Source organism: Bison bison, unplaced genomic scaffold (genome assembly GCF_000754665.1).
Source record: "Bison bison bison isolate TAMUID 2011002044 unplaced genomic scaffold, Bison_UMD1.0 scf7180017864260, whole genome shotgun sequence".
NCBI classification, from domain to species: Eukaryota; Metazoa; Chordata; class Mammalia; order Artiodactyla; family Bovidae; genus Bison; species Bison bison.
In genome coordinates, this window is record NW_011494832.1 from 343,702 (window position 1) to 368,603 (window position 24,902).

Here is a 24,902-nt window from a genome sequence, read left to right on the forward strand (position 1 = left end):
TGAAGTCTAGCCTCCAGGTAACAACTTCAATAGAAGGCTATTCAAATCCAGCTTGCCAACTTGTGAAAACACTGATCTCCTCTGTCACAATATTCTTTAGGTTTGAGGGAGAAGGAAATTAGTCCGCAGATGGCTGAGTGCTCACTGTTAGCACCTGGGGTGCGGCTAGGTCAGGAGGCAGAGGTGGGGAGGTAGAGACATGGAGGTCTTACCACAGTCCTAAAGGCTAGGTTCCCGACTTGCAGGCTGCACACCAAGAGGGGGACATGGAGTTACTGAAAGGAGGAAAATGTGTTGTGCGGATTCAATCAAGAGAGATGATCCTCTTCTTATTTGAAGGAATACTGTGAGAACAGCTGAGGATCTAATACAGGACCCCAGGCCTGCATCTGTTGACTTGGCCCATGGAGGTGGGAAGAACTCTGCATGACTGGAAGGTGGAATTATTTTGTTCATAAGAGTTAGAAGAGCAGGAAAAAATCCAGAAAAAGTAGATCTTATGTGGAATAAGGGCCAAAGAGAGTGCCTCTGTCACTATACACACACACAGACACACACACACACACCCAGAAGACCCACCAGTGAACCAAGAGGCAAAGAGAAATGTCTAAGGATTCCAGGTGGTTTCTGTGAGATGTGTGCTGCAAATCCTTTTCCTCTGTCTCAGATGGAGAGATATTCAATGTATGTCTCACCAATACTTTAATAAGAAGTTCCTTCTTTTGGGAGGAACTCATAGAAGAAAATAAGATGGCAGCAGCTTTCTGATGTTCCATATATGTGCCTTAAGGATTATCTTAGATATAATCCAATAAGTCATTTGTTTATCAAGTATATGAACTGTGCTACAGTTTTTCAAATATAACCCTGAAAATGTTGTGAATGATAAAATTTGAAAGCATTTTTAAAAGAATTTTTGGATTCATAGTAAATTTTGATTTTGATATTGGATTTTCTCAGTCATTTTCATGGTTGAGTCTGAGGAATTTTTGACTTTAAAAAGAAGTTCCTCATAGCCAAGACACGGAAGGAGCCCAAATGTCCACCAACAGATAAATGGATAAGGAAGATGCAGTATATACAACCGAAGCTGCTGCTGCTGCTAAGTCGCTTCAGTCATGTCCAACTCTGTGCAACCCCATAGACGGCAGCCCACCAGGCTCCCCTGTCCCTGGGATTCTCTAGGCAAGAACGCTGGGGTGGGTTGCCATTGCCTTCTCTGAATAGAAAGCTACTTGCTCATAAAAAGGAATGAAATAATGCCATTTGCAGCAACATGGATGGATCTGGATATTATCATATTAAGTGAAGTAAACCAGAAAGAGAAATACAAATGCCATGTGATATCACTTATATGTGAAATATAAAATATGATACAAATGAACTTATTTACAAAATAGAAACAGACTCACAGTCATAGAAAACAGTTACCAGAGGAAAAAGGAAAAGTGGAGAGAGACAAATTAGGAGTTTGGGATTATCAGATAAACAACAAGGTCCTAATGTATAGCACAAGGAATTATATTCAATATCTTATAATAAACCATAATGAAAAATTATATATATACATGGTTATATGCATGTGTGATTGCTAAGTCACTTCAGTCATGTCTAACTCTGTGCGACCCTATAGACTGTAGACTGTCAGGCTCTTCTGTCCATGGGATTCTCCAAACAAAAACACTGGAGTCGGTTACCATGTCCTCCTCCAGGAGATCTTCCCCACCCAGGGACCGAACTCATGATGTCTCCTGCATCTACTGTATTGCAGGTGGTTTCTTTACCACTGAGCCACTGGGGAAGCCCATATATATGTATGCATGTATGTGTGTGTGTGTGTGTATCTGCCTGCAATGTGGGAGACCTGGGTTCAATCTCTGGGTTGGGAAGATCCCCTGGAGGAGGGCATGGCAACCCACTCCAGTATTCTTACCTGGAGAATCCCCATGGACAGAGGAGCCTGGTGGGCTACAGTCCACGAGGTCGCAAAGAGTCAGACATGACTGAGCAACTAAGCACAGCACAGCATATGTATGTATGTATATATGTATACACATATATAGCATTTTGCTGTACACCATAAACTAACATAACGTTGTAAATCAACTATACATCAGTAAAAAAGGGTTCTTCATATTTAAAATTGGTAGAAACCATTGATCTATGGTAATCACAACTATGTCTTCATTTGGACTGTAAAGTACTTCTCAAGTAATGCAAAATTCTGTGCAATGACTCTGTTGCCATTTATAATGGATTTTTTTAAAGAGTAAAGGTAAACTGCATTTTGTTTTGGTCATTTGGTAGCACTGAATAAATATAGAGGGGGTATCTATAAGGCACATTTACTTAAAAAACTGTCATGTTATTTGACTTTGTAATTGACCAGAAAGTCTATCTGTTGCTTAGGAGGAACATGCAGATCCAGACACACTGATTCTACTTCCTTTCCCCAGGCTCTGTTATGTGGTCTACTGGTTACATGTCCTGAGGATCCTCTGAGATATTTAGAGGAAATGATCATTGGAATAATGGAAAATGGTCTTGAAACTCTACTCTGGTGAGTAGTCTTTTGATTAATGGTAGGGAGATATTTTATTTTGAAGATAAAACGCTCATAGTATCCAAAGAGGTCTTGCTAAAGAATGTTTCCAATCTTAAGATTATTAAAGAATCTTTGCATGGGCTTTTAAATCCCCTAAACTTCAATAGTAACAATTTCTCCACTTGTTCCTAACTCAGAAACATAGCACACTGTTATCAAGAACATGTGCTCATAGGGCAGTTTATTTCAACTTGAGGATGAGGATGGAGGCATGCCTATTTGGGGAGCTCAGCAGAATTGTGAGGGGGAGTAATTTGAAAAAGTTCTCCAGGAGATTCTGACATGTTTATCCCAAGGGGAAGTGTTTTTCCTTCCCTTCCCCTCCACCGTTTAAAATCACAGATTTAATAATGGAACTAACAGCTATGAAATGATTTTTTGACTACATCTTATGATTTTTTAAAGGGATATGTGCATTGATCCATTAATGAAACCAAAAATTCGGAGACTGTCTGAAACTTACCTGGAACAACTTTTTGGACTGGATGATCAGCTGGTAAGTATTATTAACCAAACATTCTACACTATACATCTTAAGTTTGGATGGAAGCTCTCAAATAGATTTTAGATTTCATGAGAGGTATGAGGTCAAATTGTTTTTGAAATTGAGGAACTCAGGAAAGTGAAGCAACATTTCATACATATATACAAACACACACACAAAGCAACACTTATGGTAACCTCCCCAAACTTCCAAGAAGCATTTGGAGAGGCAGTTATTATTCATCTTTCTGATAAAATCTTTCCATTAAATTTCCCCCTTTTTCCTTCTGCCCCTCTCTTGCATCTTTACAATGGTAAAAAAAGAAAAAATAGCATTATGGAAAGCTTTAAAGGAGGACAGTTTCTTTCCATTCTAATCTACTTCCTCTGTATTCCATCCTCCATTTTCTTTGCTGTCTGTCCAGGAACTATGCTACAAAGATATGGCTGAAACATTAATAAGAACCTAACTTAAAAGCCAGACCAACTTAATGAGAGGAACAACCAGCTCCAACAGTTGGTTTTGATCCTGTAAAGAGGGCAAGGAAGTACTGCAGGATATGGAGACTTTTAGAACAAAGATTGTGTAACTGAGAGAAGGTAAAATAACAAAAGGCATGTGGGGAGAGAAACAGCAACATGAATTAGACGTGTGATATCTCTAGATCCCTTACCAGTGTCTCGGTTAGGGTAGGCAGGGCTAGTTGCTGGTGAAGCCAGGCATTGAAAAGTGCAATCAAAGTCATGGTCACAGTGAGTGCTGAGAGCCAGGAATGAACCGAAGAGTCATTTAGAAGGATGGGTGGAGGGGCTTCCCTGTTGGCTCTGTGGTAAAGAATCCACCCACCAACGCAAGAGACTCAAGTTTAATCCCTGATCCAGGAAGATCCCGCATGCCTCAGCGACTCAGCCCATCGGCCACAACTACTGAGCCTGTGCACTAGAGCTGGGGAACCACAACTATCGAGCCCGAATGCTGCAACTGTTGAAGCTCAGTGCCCTCGAGCCTGTGCTCCGCAACAAAAGAAGCCACTGCAGTAAGAAGCCTGTGCAATGCAGAGTAGCCCCTGCTCGCTGCAACTAGAGAAAAGCCCAAGCAGCAACAAAGACCCAGCACAGCCAGAAATAAAGTGTTAGTCGCTCAGTCATGTCCGACTCTTTGCATCATGGACTGTGGCCTGCCAGGCTCCTCTGTCCATAGAATTCTCCAGGCAAGAATGCTGGAGTGGGTTGCCATTCCCTTTTCTAGAAGATCTTCCCCACCCAGGGATCGAACCTGTGTCTCTTGCATCTCCTACACTGCGGGTGTATTCTTTACCACTGAGCCACCAGGGAAAACAAATAAATTTAAAAACTTGTTTAAAAAACAAGAAGAAGGATGGGTAGAGAGTAACATTGGATCCTAACCAGTGTCTGCAACAGAGAGATAGAAATAGATGAGAATTTCTGTCAAGCCTGGGATGATTCTGAGGCACCAGTACACTGGGAAGAACCCATTTGTTTGATCATAGATGATCTGCATCATATGTGAGTCTCAATGACTTTATCAAGCACAGAATTTTGATCCACGATAGAGTACAGACATCTGCAAAGTGTGTTCTTGGAGGTGTTTTGGGGCAACCTCAGGAGCTGGAAAGGGAAGATCCAGGGGATGGCATTCTTGGCCCTCTCCTCTTCACCCCTTATCCTCTAGAATAGTCCTGAATTGAGAATAATGTCGCATGAAAAAAAGCTTGAAAAACCACTGCTGTAAGATACTAAAATTATTATAAACCACTGATCTAGAAGGGTAAACATTGGCAATATTTTGAAACTGACCTCATAAAACACAATCAGATTGTGTCCCATGTCTAGCTATAACCCTATAGAGAATCTTTAAAAGTTTGCACAGAATTCTAAGAGACACTGTAGCTACTTCAAATCTTAAGTTTCACTTGAAAATAAATTTTCAGAGATATTTCATGACATTAAAAGTACAAAATACTGGTGCGGATCCAGATTTAGAATGGGATATGAAAATTCAGCAAGGCATAGAAATAATGCCCACTTCATAAGTCAGAAAAAAACAGAAACTAGATATAACTTTGCAAACTGTAAATCTGTGTTGTTGTTCAGTCGCTAAGTCGTGTCTGACTCATTGCAGCCCCATGGACTGTAGCATACCAGGCTCCCTTGTACTTCACTATCTCCTGGAGTTTGCTCAGATTTATGTCCCTTGAGTTGGTGATACTATCTAACTATCTCATCCTCCACACCCTCTTCTCCTTTTGCCTTCAATCTTTCCCAGCATCAGGGTCTTTTCCAATGAATTGACTCTTCACACCAGGTGGCCAAAGTATTGGAGCTTCAGTTTCAGCATCAGTCCTTCCAATGAATATTCAGGAAATAAAGGAAATATTGATTTCCTTTAGGAATGACTGGTTTGATCTCCTTGCAGCCCAAGGGACTCTCAAGAGTCTTCTCCAGTTCCACAATTCACAAACATCAATTCTTTGGCACTCAGCCTTCTTTATGGTCCAACTTGCACATCCATACGTGACTACTGGAAAAAAAAAAAGAGCTTTGACTACACAGACCTTTGTTGGTAAAATGATGTCTCTGCTTTTTAACACATTGTCTAGGTTTGTTGTAGGTTTCTTTCCAAGGAGCAAGCATCTTTTAATTTCATGGCTGTAGTCACCATATGCAATGATTGCTTCCCTGGTGGCTCAGTGGTAAAGAATCTGCCTGTAATGCAAAAGATACATACAGGATCCCTGGGTTGGGAAGATCCCCTGGAGAAGGAAATGGCAACCCACTCCAGTATTCTTGCCTGAAAATTCCATGGCCAGAGAAGCCTGGCAGGCTACAGTCCATGAGGTCACAAAAGAGTCAGCCACAACTTAACAACCAAACAATCCCAAGGCATTTTAAATTATAGTACACCAAATAAACATTAGTTGTGTTCCCCCTTTATTTTTCTTTCCTATAGTTATAACTGCTAGTCAGAGAGATTTTAATGTTTTGATAAAAATGTTTTATAGATCACAAACAATCGCAATTTTCCTCATTGATAGTTAAGAGTGCTTTGCATGGTTTCAGCATTTTTTTATGGTGCAGTCATCATGGCTTCACACTACGCAGTCCTGCCCAGCAAGGACAGCCTGTTTACATGCCCATTTTAATAATAAGCATTTGTTTGTTATTCTTTGCCAAGAGAAGAATGAATACAAGAAACCATAAGCCAAACAATTATAAAAAGACAGAGAAATTGTTCTCATAACAGTAGATAGACAGTCTAACTGTGTGTTCCAAGATGAAAGAATTGTCTATTGTTAAGAAGGAAAAATAACTTCACAGACTTGATTCTCATTTCTTAGGAAATGAAATCTCTAGATGGGCCTACTAATTACAAGAAGAAAAGGCATTTATAGCATTAAAACATTTTTATTATAGAAAAAACTTACACATAACTCAAAAGTGAGAGTATATAATAATTCCCCTTATTCAGCTTAAACAATAATGAATATTTTGCCAATTTTCTTAATTATTCTCCTCTCCACCTTTGGTTGGGAGTATTAGAAAGTAAATCTCAGGAGTTGTATTACTTTTACTGGTAAATACTTCACTGTGCATCTTTAACAAGAAACGGCATTTTTAGAGAATATTGTACTCAGTCACTCAGTCATGTCCAGCCCAGTGGACTGGAGCCCACCACGCTCTTCTGTCCTTGGGATTTCACAGGCAAGAATACCAGAGTGGGTTGCCATTTCCTACTCCAGGGGATGCGACACCACTGAGCAACTGAACAGCAACAACAACAGCTCAAGGGGATCTTCTCTACCCGGGGACAGAATCCACATCTCCCGCATTGGAAGCAGATTCTTTACCACTGCGCCACCTGACAGAGAACACAGCACAGTGCAAATGCCTATGAAACGTAATGAAATGAGCAATAACTCCTGAATATCGTCTAGGACTGACTACATTCAGATATATATATAGACTCCATGTTTACTCCATATTTGGGTTTTCCAAATTGCCTCAAAAATGCCTTTTTACATATGGCTCTGTTAAGTTGGTATCCATACAGGGTTCACATACTATACTTGGTTGTTCCATACTAATATCTAATATCTCTAGTAATCAGCAATAGTTCTTTCTTCTTTTTTCCCCATGCCACTAATTTATTGAAGAAAACAGATCATCTGTCATGTAAAAGGTCCCACATTCTTGTTTCCTCTAATTCCTTTCATTTGCTTTGTTTCTTGTATTTCCTGCAAGTCTGAAGGTAGATCTACAAACGTGATATTCAGGTTTGTTTTTCCTTTTGTTCTCTGGTAACAAGAATACTGCAGAGTGGACGTTGGGTTCTGTCCAGCGCATTGTATCCGGAGGCGCCCATGGTCTGCTTGACCCACTTTTAATGAATCTTGATTCTTACAGACATTAACTAATTGGTTATTAGTGTCATCCTACAATACCTATATAATGGTTTTGAAATAACTATACAAGAAGACCACTAACCATAGAACTATGGAAAGCAGTTTAAGAAAATTACTCAGTTCTTTTTGCTTTGAAGATGTGTATATCCTACCTGGTATTTTCATTAAAATAATATTTTTCTGTTATTTAAAATAATAATTGTTTGTGTTGATGGTCATCTTTTCTTTCTTTGCTATAATTATGTTTTTTCAATTATTTCTAACATCACATGATGGCAAAATCAAAGCAATAAAATGAGTATTCAAGGAAGTACTGTTTCCTTTCCAGCCTCTGTATCTACTCTATTCCATCCCTTTCTCTAGGTAACCAATTTTAGTAGCTTTTAGTGTGTCTCCCCACTGTTATTTTTGAAAAGAATGTGAGCAAATACACTGTGTCCCCCTTCCCTTTTACTTCTTACACCGAAGTATCAGACTGCATGTCGCCTTCTATTCTTGCTGGCAGGGAGAGCACTTTGTTACCAAACTTTAAATGAAAGATATGGATTTAAAAAAATCTTACTGATACAACAAACAAAGCTTAACTATGAAAAGGAAATTTCGGGTTTTAATACTTTGGGAGAAGCAGATAGACCTTGTTCCCCAAACAAGATAACCATATCCTATAATCTTGCTGGTTTACAAAAGTATTTGTTCTCTTGTGAGAGTGGGTGGATTACTATTTCCTGAGCAGGCATGAAGACAAGTGTCACTGTAATCTGGAAGGAACAAAAATTTTAAAAGTATAGAAATAATGAAGGTATGCCAATATGCATATGAAGATATGGAGATGATATCCCTTTAATGGCAGAAAGTGAAGAGGAACTAAAGAGCCTGTTGATAAAGGTGAAAGAGGAGAGTGAAAAAGCTGGCTTAAAACTCAACATTCAAAAAACAAAGATCATGGCATCCGGTCCTATCACTTCATGGTAAATAGATAAGGAAAATATGGAAACTGTGTCACATTTCATTTTCTTGGGCTCCCAAATCAATGCAGACAGTGACTGCAGCCACAAAATTAAAAGACGCTTGCTCCTTGGAAGAATAGCTATGACAAACCTAGACAGTGTATTAAAAAGCAGAGACATCACTTTGCCAACAAAGGTCCTCATACTCAAAGCTATGGTTTTTTCAGTAGTCATGTATGGATGTGAGAGTTGGATCATAAAGAAGGCTGAGTGCCAAAGAATTGATTCTTTCAAACTGTGGTGCTGGAGAAGACTCTTGAGAGTCCTTTGGACTACAGGGAGATCAAACCAGTCAATCCTAAAAGAAATCAACCTGAATATTCATTGGAAGTACTGGTGCTGAAGGTCCAATACTTTGGGCACCTGATGCGAACAACCGCCTCACTGTAAAAGACCCTGATGCTGGGAAAGATTGAGGGCAAGAGAAGGGGGCGACAGAGGATGAGATGGTTGGATGGCATCACCGACTCAATGGACATGACTTTGAGCAAACTCAGAGAGATGGTGAAGGACAGGGAAGCCAGGCATGCTGCAGTCCGTGGGGTTGCAAAGAGTTGGACATGACTTAGCAACTGAACAACAACAAATGAAGATATGCAACTAGATTCATACTGTTTACTTTAGGATAAGTTTAAGTGTAAAGTTAAGTAATTGTAGCTAATGATATGGCATAATGTATGTTTTTCTGCTATGTATGCATTTGAGAGTTCTAAAGAACATCTTTGTAAGGTTTTAATTTCATTTAAATTGTTTCAAGGAGTTTCAGTTCAGTTCAGTTCAGTTGCTCAGTCATGTCCCCACTCTTTGCGATCCCATGAACCGCAGTACGCCAGGCCTCCCTGTCCATCACCAACTCCCAGAGTCTACCCAAACCTATGCCCATCGAGTCGGTGATGCCATTCAAGGAGTTTACCTAATAAAATTTGCAATAGATATTTACATGTTTAACAAAAATGGACTTTTCCAAGTGGTACTGAATTAAATATGTTTATTAAACATAGCTCTAAAATACAAAGAGTAGTCACTGTTTCCCTCCATGTACAAAAGCCACTTGAGCATTAAACAGTTTTTCAATAATATTGAGGTCAAAAAATAAAACTACTCATCGTGAGAAGTCTAACATTTTATGTCATGCCATGATACCTATGTTAGACCCTGCTCACTTCTTCATTAAAGGCATGGTTTCTTTTTTACTATTATTGTTTTGACTAATAACTTTTATAGCCTATGAAAAATAAATATTTTAGAACTGGGAGGGATTTAAATTAATTCACTCTACCCTGTCTTAGTCTGTTCAGGATGCTATAATGAAAATATCATAGATAGGGTGGTTATAAACAAGAGAAATTTATTTCTAATAGTTCTGGAGGCTGGGAAGTCCAAGATCAAGGTGCTGGTAGATTCGTTGTCTTGAAAGCCAGCTTCCTGGTTGATATACTGCCATCTTCTTGTTATAATCTTACATGGCAGAAGGGGAGACTGAACTCTCTGGGGTCTCTTCTCTAAAGACACACTTCTTATTCATGAGAGCTCCACCCTTATGACCTAATCATCTCCAAAAAGCCCCACCTCTAAATACGATTCATTACATTGGGGATTAGGTTTCAGCATATGAATTCTGGAGAACATAAACATTCAATCATGTGAAATGCCAGGCTGGATGAATCCCAACCTGGAATCAAGATTGCAGGGAGAAATATCAACAACCCAGATATGCAGATGATACCACTCTAATGACAGAAAGTGAAGAGAACTAAAGAACCTCTTGATAAGGCTGAAAGAGAAGAGTCCATATAGTCAAAGCTGTAGTTTTTCCAGTAGTCATACCGATGTGAGAGTTGGACCATAAAGAAAGCTGAGCAATGAAGAACTGATGCTTTCAAACTGTGGTGCTGGAGAAGACTCTTTAAGAGTCCTGGACTGCAAGGAGATCAAACCAGTCATTCCTAAAGGAAATCAACTCTGAGTATTCATTGGAAGGATTGATGCTGACGCTGAAGCTCCAATACTTTGGCCATCTGGGGTGATGAACTGACTCACTGGAAAAGACCCTGATGCTGGGAAAGATTGAAAGAAAAATGAAAAGAGGGGAAGATGATGGGATAGCATCACTGATTCAATGGACATGAATTTGAGCAAACTCTGCGAGATAGTGAAGGATAGGGAAGCCTAGTGTGCTGCTAGTGGTAAAGAACCTGCCTGTCAGTGCAGGAGACATAAGAGACAGGGGTTCGATCCCTGGTTTGGGAAGATCTCCTGGAGGAGGGCAGGCAACCCACTCCAGTATTCTTGCCTGGAGAGTCCCATGGACAGAGGAGCCTGGCAGGCTACAGTGCATGGGGTCACAAAGAGTTAGATACAACTGAAGCTACTGAGCACACACAAAAATAAAGTAAGTGTCTTACAAAGTTTAAAATTAATGGGACCAATCACTACTGACATTAAACAGCCATGAATTTGGTATGTTTGTAAACTAGGATTAATGATTTGTAATGGCATTTCATTATCCTTTCATTTATTTCAAAATTTCCCCATAAAATTAATTAATTAAAAATTTCCCCAGCTGTCAGCAACCTGGGATACCAGTAAGAGTGCTGACTTGATGTTGTTGTTTAGTCATTAAGTCACGTCTGACTCTTTATGCAGGTGCATGGACTGTAGCCCACCAGGCTCCTCTGTCTATGGGATTTACCAGGCAAGAATGCTGAAGTGGGTTGCTATTTCCTTCTCCAGGGGATCTTCCCGACCCAGGGATAAAACCCATGTCTGCATTACTGAGCCACCAGGGAAGCTCAACATCTCATTGCTAACAGTATTGATATCCCAAATTTCACTGCTTCCAGGCCCTATCTGGGTAACACAGAGGTTGGTTTTTCCTTAAAATTCCAATCAGTTGCTCCTGGGAATCCCAAAGCTGTTCTGTGTAAATTCAAGAATTCCAAGATTGTTTCTGTCCCAAACCTGTGAAACCATCTAAAGGTGGAGTCATAGCGCTGCTATTCTTGACTTCCTAAGAGCTCTGATGTCCAACTTGAGGTGGAGCTTCAGGCTCCTTTAACCACAAATCCTTCTGATGCCAAAATAGCACTCCTTTCACTGGATTCCTTGCTCTAGCCAAACCATAACTGATGGTCACACTGTTCAAAAGAGATAACTTTTATAACTTTTCTGAAGATGTCTAGTAAGTCAAACCTGTACTTCAAGACTAAGGCCACATTTATTTACATGCCCAAATAGTACCATGGTGTAGCAAGAACTTAAAACCTTCCATTCATTTTCCCACCAGTTTTGAAATAAAGTGCTTCTTGATAAAACTTTATTTTGAGAGTCTGCATTATTTCAAAACCTGGCATAATGTAAGATTTTGGTAGGTAATACTTTTCTATCACATGATTCCCAACTTACAAAATTTAAAGTCACGTGAAATTTGATGGCACTGTGCCGTGTGTGTGTACAGAAGTGGGGGAAATGCCTTTCCTTATTTTGTGTTGTACACCTCATAAGAGCAACTTTTGGATTTTGCTGTAGTCTCTTCCTCCATAATGCTCAGACCCACAATCCATGGGGCTGAGACAGATGTCATGCAGCTCCCCCTCCGCCAACCCCAATACTCTGATTTTACTCCCCTGGATTCCTTTCCCCCATGAAGATCAGAATTTAGTAAAGAAAGACTTCAATAACTTATATTCTCCCCTCACCACAGTTTACTTGTAATCCCCATTAAAAGCAAGAATTTTCAAATGTCGTTGAACATGAGGCAGAATAACAGGGGGCACACAGGCCTTTCTTATATGCCTAAAATTGACTTCATGATCAACATGTGCATGCCGTATCTGTTAACTTATCAAAGCATTTACAGCAATGAGCAAAGGAGAAAAATCCTTGACTTGGAAAAGTAGAATTCTGAATTCTGCCGCTACTGCTAAGTCACTTCAGTTGTATCCGACTCTGTGCGACCCCGTAGACAGCAGCCCACCAGGCTCCCCCCGTCCCTGGGATTCTCCAGGCAAGAACACTGGAGTGGGTTGCCATTTCCTTCTCCAAAGCATGAAAGTGAAAAGTGAAATTGAAGTCGCTCAGTCAAGTCCAACTCTTCGCAACTCCATGGACTGCAGCCTACCAGGCTCCTCCATCCATGGGATTTTTCCAGGCAAGAGTACTAGAGTGGGGTGCCATTACCTACTGAATTCTGTCTGAATTCTGGGAAGTTGGTATATATTTGAACAAAACTTATCTCTACACTCAATAGATATGACCATAATAGTCCCTTGGACTGCAAAGAGATCAAACTAGTCAATCCTAAAGGAAATCAACCCTGAATATTTATTGGAAGGACTGATGCTGAAGCTCCAAAACTTTGGTCACCTGATGCAAAGAGCCAACTCACTGGAAAAGACCCTGATACTGGGAAAGATTGAAGGCAACAGGAGAAGGGGGCAGCAGAAGATGAGATGGTTATATAGCATCACTGACTCAGCAGACATGAATCTCAGCAAATTCCAGGAGATAGGGAAGGATAGGGAAGCCTGGCATGCTGCTGTCCATGCGGTTGCAAAGATTTGGCCATGACTTAGTGAGTAGACAACAACAAATGGTAAACAGGTGGCAAGAACAAGAGAAAACCATCATTCACACTTAACAGTAGCCATGTACCTATAATAAATAGTTAAGAACACAGAGAAGGCACAAACAATGTCAGCAATCCTTGGTGAGCTATTCCCACATTAATGTGTGTCATTGTGAGTAACTGGAAGTGATGCCTGCATCTCTTTCAGTGTATTCCACAGTTTAGACTTTCAACTTACATAGTTTTCCTATTCCTGCTTGTTAAATGAGGCATTCCTATATATATTTTAAAACAGAGAATCTCACTTTCTACCTTTTTTTTTGACTTTGGTTTCATCCCCCATTTTATTTATATTTTAAAGATTTGATTGGCGTATAATTGATTTACAATGTTGTGGTAGTTTCAGGTGTACAGCCAAGTGCATCAGTTACACATACGCACATATCCACTCCTTTTTAAACTCTTCCCCACATAGGCCATTACAGAGTATTAAGTAGAGTTCCGTGCTGTACAGTCGGTCCTTATCAGTCACCTATTTTACATATAGTAGTGTGTATATGTCGATCTCAGTCCCCCAATTTATCCCTCCCTCATTTTCTACTCTTGAGAAGGCAAAACCATTCAACTTAATAGTGACTAGCCAACCCTGGTCCAGCAACTCTATACTCCTGTCAATATAATAATGCCAGAGTGTTTACCTTAAAATGCTTTAAAGTAAGTGCAATATAATGAAATTTTAAGCTGTGATTTCAACTTAAAAAAGTAGTTAGGCACGCACAATAAAATTCCAAAATATATAAATGGTCTATACTTCTTCCAGAAGTCTGTTCCTATCTCCCTAGGCCTAACTCTACTTCCCAGATGCAATCACTGCTCTCATTCTCTTCTATATCTTCCAGAGGTAGCCTTTGCATTTCATTTATTTCTAATGCTTGTTATTTCATGTCTTCCTTCATTTTAGATGACTCCAGAATTAATGATAAGAGCATGTACTTTTTATACGGGGCGTTTACTGAAGACCCACTTTCAGTAAGAACATGAGTTTTATATATTATTCCCTCCTCTTTGTGTTCTTACTCTAGAGATTCTCCATATGAAGAACAACTCACTTTCGGCCACTTGTACTGATTTTATCTATTTAATTTTGTTTTCACCATTTTATATTATATATTTCTTTTATATTTATTCAGCTTTGACTTAGTTACAAGATAGTCTTTGTTTCTTCAAGGTACCACTTTGTCTTTTTTTAAATAGAACTTCAAAACTGAAAGTACGGGTCTATAATCCCCTTATCTGAAATCCCTGGAGACAGACATATTCGGAAATCTAGATTCCCTTTCTTAAAATTTTTTTAGAAAGAAAATCTCTGCACACACTGTGTATTATATAACATCTTCAGTTGTGTCTGGGATGGCACATTGGAACCAAACATATCTGAACACATTAGTATTTCTACAATAAAATGTATTTGTATATTCTTGCTAAGTGGAATGAAGAAATACTATGAACCGTGATGTGTCAGATTCTGAGAAGTTTTGATGCAAAATTAGTTTAGGTCAGGTCTAGCTTTGCCTCTAAATAGGTTATGGGAGAAAAAAAAAAGTTTCAATTTCAGAGCTTTGGGGGCTTTACAAATGTAGACAAGGGAAATGCAAGCTTAAAGAAACTGCAAGGACTGATTGTAAATAAAACAATGCAAATAATTTAACAGCTTCTTTGAAGCTGTGATTTTTGAGGAGGTAAAGGAGGCCCAGTATATTACTTCTTCTCTTTCTGTTTATTTACTAATGTATTACTGTAACTTCAAAATATCATATTCCTGTGTTTTCTGCTTATAGCACATGGAGAGAGATAGCAATACCTCCTACAAATGAAGATGAACTTCTGGCTGAAAAAATGGAAGCAGCAATAGTATACGCCAATTTCAGACTTAAAAAACATGTATTACATCACTGGCACTCTTATGTGAAAAATAGAAAAGAACAACTTAGAGGTAAATCCTTATATAGTAACAATTGGTTTTTCTTTTCATGGATCCAAAGTTTCAACAAACTTAACAGTTAAACATAACTTGTACTAGAGAATTTATTATTTTTATGTCTAGAAAACTGTCATGAAATGTAAAGTCACGAATTTAAAGTATTTAATGAGATTTGTCTCAAAGAGTTTTAGTGTAAAAGAAAGCAGGCATATTTTAAATAAAATTCTATATCTATTTGTGTGATATATATACAAGTTTCAATATAAATAGGGAGCTACTATTAACTTTTTTTACAAAATAGAGAGTTGGGATAGATAGGTAGATGGACAGATAGATATCAAAATTGACTGTTTTTTTATAAACAGCTCTTTATTCTTTATATTTTATTTAATGAATTTCTGAGAAAACTTAGAGAAAAATAATTTTCTTTTACTTAAACCCTCGATAGTTGTAATGAGTGGACAGTGCATGTATGTGCTCTTCAGAGCAGGAGTAGAGATTTCATCCAGCTAACTACATATTGATCTGTTTATGGCTGCTGCAAATCAGTAAATCCTTTCCTCTTGATTGGCTCCTGTTGGTACCTCAGAGTGGACTCTGGTGATTTTAACATTAGGGTGGTGGTGGTGGTTTAGTCGCTAAGTCGTGTCCGACTTGTGAGACCCCATGGACTGTAGCCCGCCAGGCTCCTCTGTCCATGGGATTTTCCAGGCAAGAATATTGGAGTGGATTGCCATTTCCTTCTCCAGGGCATCTTCCCAACCCAGGAATCAAACCCGGGTCTCCTACATTGCAGGCAGATTCTTTACCGATTAAGCTAGGTAGTGGGTCTCTATTTCTGAGAGGAAGCAATTAGCGATAGTTAAGAATGGTGTCCCCGAGGCCTGCCTTAATCATCCTCCTCCCTGGCCTGGCCCCTGTGTTTGAGCTTTGGACCCCTGCTTAAACATGTAAATATATATATATATATACATATATATAGCAATCTATTTAATCACAGGGTATTTAAAAGTACTATCTCATGACTCTACTTCTATGGATAAATCTGGAAGTTCTGGTTTTATAAAGAACAGATTTGTTAAAAAGGAAATGCTATATAACTTGACATTTTGTTACGTCTACAATATCTTAATTTATAAGAGCTAAGGTGATGTTTACAAGTTAATGAAGTCTCAGCAGTACTATATATTGCTGTCAATAGTAATCAATTTCAAATGCAATTAAAATAAAAACTATGAGATGCAGCATTGTTTCATATTATAAACCTGATAGAATATTAATTATAATACCGTGTAATTATATACAGTAATCTAATGCATTTTCTTCAGATGCACTACTGCGGATACAAAAGATGTTCCACTGCTACAAGATGATAGTTACCCTAAATAAATGGAGGGATAGAGCAAGACATAAGTTTAAAAAGAGAGAAGATGAGCTGGTATGGCATATTGTAAACTTATTTTTTTTAGAAACTGAACTTTGCTGTTACATTGATGTTGTCTCAGATAATAATACTGTGTGTGGAAAACACTAAAGATTTGAATATTATATACTTTTAATGGGGTCCTTGTTCTTTTAATTTAATCATCTAAATGCCTCCTCACTTACCCAAAATATTTCCTAATGAATTTTGCTCTTTCATTTGAAGTTCAACATCAAGGAAAAATCTTTTTAACATTTCACTTAAATTTATTGATAAAGACACTAAGAATTTTGTTTCAGCAAGTGTTTAAGTGGAAATAAATGTTTAAAGTGGAAGAAAAATGGTTTGATATGATTATAATAGAAATAAATAATAAAGACTAAATTTATTCTTTTCTAGATAAGATTACACTTCTGTCTACTCTTTTGAACATCCAATTTAGTAAATTAAAATCTTAATACTAAATTATCTTTAAAACTACTGAATTTCTACACTTGAACCATTCTTAACTGGGACACCTATGAGAAATTAAAGCAGTCAAAACAGAGGATCCAAGCAAACTCCTCCAAACTTATATAATAAAAACATCTCTAGTTTGCTTTAGCTATCAGTATAGTAAATTATCATTTAATGTTTTTTTAGAATATTCACAGTAACTGCTAGGAACAGATACAGAAACATGCTGGAATTTTTTGTAGTTACATTATTTAGTATGTAATGTTTTACTAATAGTCTGAAATATAAAGTTGGGATAAATAGGAAAGAGAAAAATAGGAAGAAATTAAACCCCGTTTTACGGTTCCTGGTGAAAAGGTGGCCAGCGTGACCAGGCTGCTGTTTTATGTCCCCTTAAACTGAATGTCCCTGAGAGAAGGCAGCACTGTTCTCTAACCATCCCCATATACTAAACATGATGTTTTGTAGTAATTGATATATATATAAATAAATATGTATGACAGTGTATATTATATATGACATAGAAATATTATCCTTAATATAAGTGAAAGTGGTGAAAGTGAAGTCGCTCAGTCGTGTCCGACTCTCTGTGACCCTACCTATGGACTGTAGTCTACCAGGCTCCTCCATCCATGGGATTTCCCAGGCAAGAATACTAGAGTAGATATGTATTAAATAGTTAATTGAGTATTTAAAGAAAATGTTTTACTTTAGCTATGTGATTTCTTGGCCTAACAGTACTACTGCATTCACTAGGGTGGAGTGAGGATGGCAGGTGTCTGCTGGGAGGAGAGAGCTACGTGCTAGTCTCCGTTGTGCACTCTTCCTTAGGCTCTAATATGTACACATATTACAGCAAAATTGTGTGTGTGTGTGGGTACAACATTTATTTACCCTTTAGGGTTTTTTCCTTGATTATGTGCTTTTAATGAATGTATTGAAAGTAAAAATGGGGATTTACTCTAATGATACATTAGGCAATTCTCCAAATTCTTTCCTTCTGACATTTTTTAAAGAAAAACATATATATATATATATATTATTTTTTTTTTTTTCATTTTTGGCCATGCCACATGGTTTCTAGCATCTTAGGTTCCTCAACCAGGGACCTTAAACCCGGGCTCTTGATAGTGACAGGGTGGAGTCCTAACCATTGGACCAAAGAAGTCCCCTGACTCGCCTCTTATAGCTCCAGGGTAACCCTTACCCTTCCGTGCACCAAGTATCAGTCCTGTCATTACCAGAACCTTGACTCTGTGGGTTTCAGCTTTCTCATTTCTACAAGAGAAGGCTGGACCACATCTTCAAGGTGACTGCCTATGCCAGTATTGTATGACAGCTAGTGGAAATGATCTATAATGCTTTGGTGGTTCAGAGACTATTACATATGCTCTGGACAATGATAATTTATATAATGACAATGATGATAATGTTTAATTGGTGCTATCATTGTATCAAGCATTGTGCTTTATATGTATCATCTCATTTAGTCCTTACAACAATTCCATGGAATCTGTAAATTATTTTCATGGCAGATGCTAAAGCATGAACTTCAATTACAAAAATTCTCCAAGTTAAAATTCAAAACAAGTTCTAAAGAAGAATACTTTTTTCCTGAACAATTTGTGTCTGAAGGCTTTCTTGTAGGTGGGATTCCTGAATTTGACATTTCACAGTTACCCAAAAGAGCAATATTACAGGTTCGTATGAATTCATGTCTTAACTAGTTGTTTTGATAATGTTTTCTTAGAGAGTGGTTTTATGAACCTTGTATGAACGATGGAAACCATATTTTGAAGAAAAAACATTTTTTACAACTGCCTTTGGGCTATCTCAGTTTTTGGAAGTCATCCATTTGGATGGTTGTAAATTGTTATAATAATCAAAAATGGAGAAATTAAAGAAATAGTAAATAAGAATGAAAAAAATGTCTTTCTTTCCTTCCTCATTCAAGAACATGTTGTCATTTAAGGTACAACAGATTTTAGATACTTCACTGCATACCTTTTAATCTCTAATCCCTAATCCTTTAACTTCAAATGTTACACCTATACTCTGGAATGTAAATGGGGCTTGTCATAATGCAACTTTCAGTTAGTTAAACATATTTATGCTTCTTGTCTTTCTTCCTTAGATTGTGAGTTCATAAAAACAAGAATCAGGTATCTATATCTTATAAGTCATTGAATTGATCTCTGAAATATAAACCATAATTCCAACTACTGGTTATATTCTGTCCTGTTTTGATAAATATGTAATCCCTATTTTGTGGGACTACTTGATAAATGGAAGAGTTGTAAAATATCACCTTATTCTGGTTGATGGCAGATTTACATTATAAAATCCCATGTACTAAACCCATCTTTCTAAATGTAGAGCTGAGCTCAAGTTATTTTGGGTAACAAGATGTATACCTGTATTTATATTTCATCTCGCACTTTATGTATAGCACAGAGTCAGAATGAGGACATTTTTGTCCACTGTTTCTTCTTTATAAATTGCCTGTTCACATCTTCTTTGTGTTCAAATTGGAATTCCTATAATTTTCTTACAGTTTCTAAGAAAACCCTTTATATACTGGTAGTTTTCACCTTTTGTCTGGAACATATTTGAAATTTTTTCCCCTACACTTAATGTGCTGTGCTTGGTCACTCAGTCGGATCAGACTGTTTGTGGCCCCTGTGGACTGCAGCCTGCCAGGCACCTCTGTCCATGGGGATTCTCCAAGCAAGAATAGTGGAGTGCCATGCCCTCCTCCAAGGGATCTTCCCAATCCAGGGGTCGAACCCAGGTCTCCCGTACTGCAGACAGATGCTTTACCATCTGAGCCACCAGGGAAGCCCTCAATGCCTACACTTAATGCTTGCTTTCGGTTTTGCCCATGGAGTCTGACCAGAGAAAATTTAAAGCTTTATGTAGCAAAATCTGTTACTATTGCCCTGATTATTTCTTTTTGTGTCATATTAATATGTCATTCTTAGCTATTTTTCTAAGCCATATCAAACTCCTTCCTACAATTATGTAGCTGGTTTTTCTTTGAACTCCTATATGTTGACTGCTAATGTTTATTTACACTGTAAGCACCTGAATTTTCAATTCATTTCAGATTATGCCTTAAAATATTTTTTATCACTTTACATATAAGAACCTAGCAAGAGTATGCTTTCATCTTCCCCTTCCTGTGCTTCATGCTATTATTTCCATGTACTTTATTTTTATGTATTTATAAACCCTAGAGTTTATTTTTCCTTTAAACAGTCAATTATATTTTATCCAATGTGTATTTTTAATGTTTAACAATCTCAAACAGGAAGGTTGCAAGTGCAATACAATATACTTTTTTTTCTGAACAATTTGAGAGTAAGGTCATGATAACCTATCACCCCTAAATATTCCTGGAGTTTTCACTATAAACAAGGGCATCCTCTTAAAGTCAGCCATCAAAATCCTTGGATCTAATTTGAGTATCCCCAGTTGTCCCAATAATGCAAAAGAATGCAATCCAGAATCAAACAAGAACAGCTGACTACCATGGCCGTTCGTCTCCTTGAGTCTGCCTTTCTTTAATTTTCATTCCCTTGACATGAAGATGAGGCCAGTTTTATTGTAGAAGATCTCTTATTTTAACTTGTTCTGTTTTCTCCAGAATAGATTCAGGTTCTGAATTTTTATTAGAAATACCACAGACATTAGGCTGTGCTCTTCTCACTACATGGTACAGAATTTGGATTTGCCCAGGATTGGTGATTTTGCAGGTGATTGCTTGTTTAAGGTGGTGTCTGCTTCTCTGCTATTCAACTGCCCTCTTTGAAATGGATATGAATTTTGTGGGGAGGTACTTTACAATTATATAAACATTCCTGTTCTTTATCAAACTTTCAGTTTATTTATATCTGTATGACTCATGGTTTTCTCTTTTATTCAATGAGATATAATCTGTTACTATCACTATTTATTTTGGTGCTCAAATTCTTCCAGATTCAGAAGTAGGACTCCTTTCAAGTTGCCTTCTATGTCCCTTTGACATGTAACTATCACCCTCTGAGCACTTCCCTACTTTATAGCACAGCATGATATCACCAGATAGTTGGTACCAAAATCAGATTGATTATATGCAGCCAAAGATGGAGAAGCAAAAATAAGACCAGGAGCTGACTTTGGCTCAGATCCTGAGCTCCTTACTGCAAAGAATCACTAGGGAAAATCACTAGGCCATTCAGGTATGACCTAAATCAAATCCTTTATGCTTATATAGTAGAAGTAACAAATAAATTCAAGAGATTAGATCTGATAGAGTGCCTGAAGAACTGTGGACGGAGGTTCATAACATTGAACAGGAGGTGGTGACCAAAACGATCCCAGAGAAAAAGAAATGCAAGAAGGCAAAATGGTTGTCTGAGAAGGCCTTGCAAATAGCTGAGAAAAGAAAAGAAGCTAAAGGCAAAGATATACCCAACTAAATGCAGAGTTCCAAAGAAATAGCAAGGAGAGATAAGAAAGCCTTCTGAAGTGAACAGTGCAAAAAAATAGAGGAAAACAATAGAATGGAAAGGCTAAAGATCTCTTCAAGAAAATTAGAGATGCCAAGGTAGCTTTTCATGCAAATATGTGCACAATATAGGACAGAAACAGCAATAATCTAACAGAAGCAGAAGAGATTAAGAAGAGGTGGCAAAAATACACAGAACTGTACAAAAAAAAATCTTAATGACCTGGCTAACCACGATGGTGGTTATCCTGGAGTGTGAAGTCAAGTGGGCGTTAGGAAGCACTACTAGGCACAAAGCTAGTGGAGGTGATGCGATTCCAGCTGAGCTATTTCAAACCCTAATAGATGAATCTGTTAAAGTGCTGCAGTCAGTATGCCAGCAAATTTGGAAAACGTAGCAATGGTCTGGAAAATATCAGTTTTCATTGCAATCCCAAAGACAGGCAATGCCAAAGAATGTTCAAAGTGAAAGTGAAAGTTGCTCAGCTGAAGATCAGTTTTCATTGCAATCCCAAAGACAGGCAATGCCAAAGAATGTTCAAAGTGAAAGTGAAAGTTGCTCAGCTGTGTCCAACTCTTTGTGACCCCATGGACTATACAGTCCATGGAATTCTCCATGCCAGAATACTGGATTGAGTAGCCTTTACCTTCTCCAGGGGATCTTCGCAACCCAAGGATTGAACCCAGGTCGCCTGCATTGCAGGCAGATTCTTTACAGCTGAGCCACAAGGGAAGCCCAAGAATGTTCAAACTCTCATTCAACTGTGCTCATTTCACATGCTAGCAAGGTAATGCTCAAAATCCTTCAAGCTAGGCTTCAACAGTACATAAACAGAACTTCCAGGGGGTACAAGCTGGATTTAGAAAAGGCAGAGGAACCAGAGATCAAATTGCCAACATCTGCTGGATCACAGAAGAAGCAAGGGAATTTCGAAAAACATCTACTTCTGCTTCATTGACTATGCTAAAGGCTTTGACCGGGTGGATCACAACAAACTGTGGAAAATTCTTAAAGAGATGGGAATACCAGACCATGTTACTTGTTTCCTGAGAAACCTGTACGTAGGTCAAGAAGCAACAGTTAGAACTGGACATGGAACAACAGACTGGTTCAAAATTGGGAAAGGAGTATGTCAAGGCTGTATATATGCAGAGTACGTCATGGAAAATGCCAGGGTGGATAACTCACAAGCTGGAATCAAGATTGCATGGAGAAAAATCAACAACCTCAGATATGCAGATGACACTACCCTAATGGCAGAAGAGGAACAAATAGTCTCTTGATGATGGTCAAAGAGAAGAGTGAAAAAGATGGCTTAAAACTCAACATTCAAAAAACTAAGATCATGGCATCCAATCCCATCCTTTAATGGCAAATAGATGGGGATAAAATGGAAACAGTGGTAAATTTTATTTTCTTGGGCTCCAAAATCACTGTGAATGGTGACTGCAGTCATGAAATTAAAAGATGCTTGCTCCTTGGAAGAAAAGCTATAACACACATAGACAGTGTATTAAGAAAGCAGAGACATCTTTTTGTCAACAAAGGTCCAAAGCTATGGTTTTTCCAATAGTCATGTATGGTTGTGAGAGTTGGACCATAAAGAAGACTGAGCACTGAAGAATTGATGCTTTCAAACTGTGGCACTAGAAAAGACTCTTGAGAGTCCCTTGGACAGCAAGGAGATCGAACCAGTTAATCCTAAAGGAAATCAACCCTGAAAATTCATTGAAAGGACTGATGCTGAAGGTGAAGCTCCAATACTCTGACCATGTGATGCGAAGAGCTGATTCATTGAAAAAAAACCCTGATGCTTAGAAAGATTGAAGGCAGGAAGAGAAGGGGACGACAGAGGATGAAGTGGTTTGGATTGTACCACCGACTCATCATGGACATGAGCTTGAGCAAACTCAAGGAGATAGTGAAGGACAGAGTAGCTTGGTGTGCTGCAGTCCATGTGCTGCAAAGACTCAGACACGACTTAGTGACTGAACAACGACAACAGTTTGCCTTCTGTGTCCTGTTGGCATGTAACTATCATCCTTTGAGCACTTCCCTACTTTATAGCACAACATGATGTTCCAGTCTCCACTTGTATGTTACCTGCTCCATCCTGGATAGGTCATTTATCTAGAACTCTTTGAATCCTTTTGAATGGAGAATTGTACGTAGAAATGAAGATTTGAACACTACCTGTGTTCATTGCCATTGGAGTGTTGCTTCTCCCATGCACTCTTGGTAGAACTAGAGATTGCGTAAGTAGGTACACACACATACACATTTCCTCCATATATACATATCTCTATGTACTTAAAACCTACACTGCATGTGAATACTTCCAGTTCAGTTTATCACCACAGGACTCATTCTAGTCTTCTCCTTTTCTATATCTGCAATGTCCTTCTCCAACAGTGAGAATTCCAACTCTCATTATTCCTCATGTATTTACTTATCCGATCACTCCCCTGTGTGTAAGCAGTCACACATGTGGCTGCCACTGTCCCCTCTTTGTGGATACCTCATCCTGCTCAGGCTCTGACATCCCTTGCCACTCAGAGGCCCTTCTCATATGCTTGGACTATGATATTCTATGCCAGTTGCCCTTTCCCCTGTCAGTTGCCTTCCTAATTTTGTTTGGGCTAACACGCTCTGCACTGAGTACCTTCCTATGTAGATGGCCCCTTACCCTACTCAGGTTCTGAATCTCTGTGCACAGGCTGCCCCTCTTTGGGGATGCCTGCCTTATACTAAATAGGCCCTGCCACCACATGTCAACCTTCTCCCCCAACATAGCTGCTCTCCACATGCCCCTTGCTCCAGGGATCTTACACAGACTTTTACTTCCTTAATTCACCCTCCTTGTCTTGTTCAGGTTCTTATATCCCACAATGGCTGTCCCTCCCTAGGGACTTCCTCCTCATTCCCTGCAGACTCCAATATCCTACACTGTTCTTCCACAGGGACTAGTGCCCTTCTCGTTCTGCTTATCCCAGTCTGTGCTGAGCAGATGTCCTCTTCTTGGGCTCCAGCATCCCACAGTGAGCCATGCTTCCTCATTTCTCTTCCTTTTTCCACTGAGGCTCTGATGGCTGTGGATCATTCCTCCTTGGGGACACCCTCCTTACCTGTCTTGGTCTCCAAAACCTTGTGCAAGGAAGGCTTCTCCACTGGGTGGATACTCCCCAAGTTCTGATGCCTTGCTTTGGGCCAACAGAGGCCCCCTGGGCCCCTCACCTTGGCACAGATGCTTCCTTCACTTGGACCAATCTAACGGCTTAAGGACTGAACTGCGTTGAAAGAAGAAAGTGAAAGGGTAGTGGAAGGGATCTTTTAAAGAAATTAAAGCTACAGAAAAAAAGTATTTTCTATTTTTCCACAGATTGGTTGATTGTGGTGTTTTTTCTTTTAGTTTAGATATGAGTTTTCATCTGAAACCATTTTTCTTCAGCATGAAGAACCTCCTTTA

General features: G+C 38.7%; 1 protein-coding gene across 1 annotated transcript in view; it reads left to right on the top strand.

The window, feature by feature from the left end:
• Positions 1-3,025: 3,025 nt before the first annotated feature.
• The window catches only part of FBXL13 (F-box and leucine-rich repeat protein 13), a 203,763-nt gene continuing 181,886 nt past the window's right edge, over positions 3,026-24,902 (top strand). The window contains exons 1-5 of the mRNA XM_010848085.1: positions 3,026-3,101; positions 14,048-14,115; positions 14,925-15,079; positions 16,396-16,505; positions 18,482-18,646. Coding sequence (XP_010846387.1) covers positions 3,033-3,101; positions 14,048-14,115; positions 14,925-15,079; positions 16,396-16,505; positions 18,482-18,646 — 567 coding nt within the window. The 5' untranslated portion in view covers positions 3,026-3,032. The remainder of the gene's footprint in view (positions 3,102-14,047; positions 14,116-14,924; positions 15,080-16,395; positions 16,506-18,481; positions 18,647-24,902) is intronic.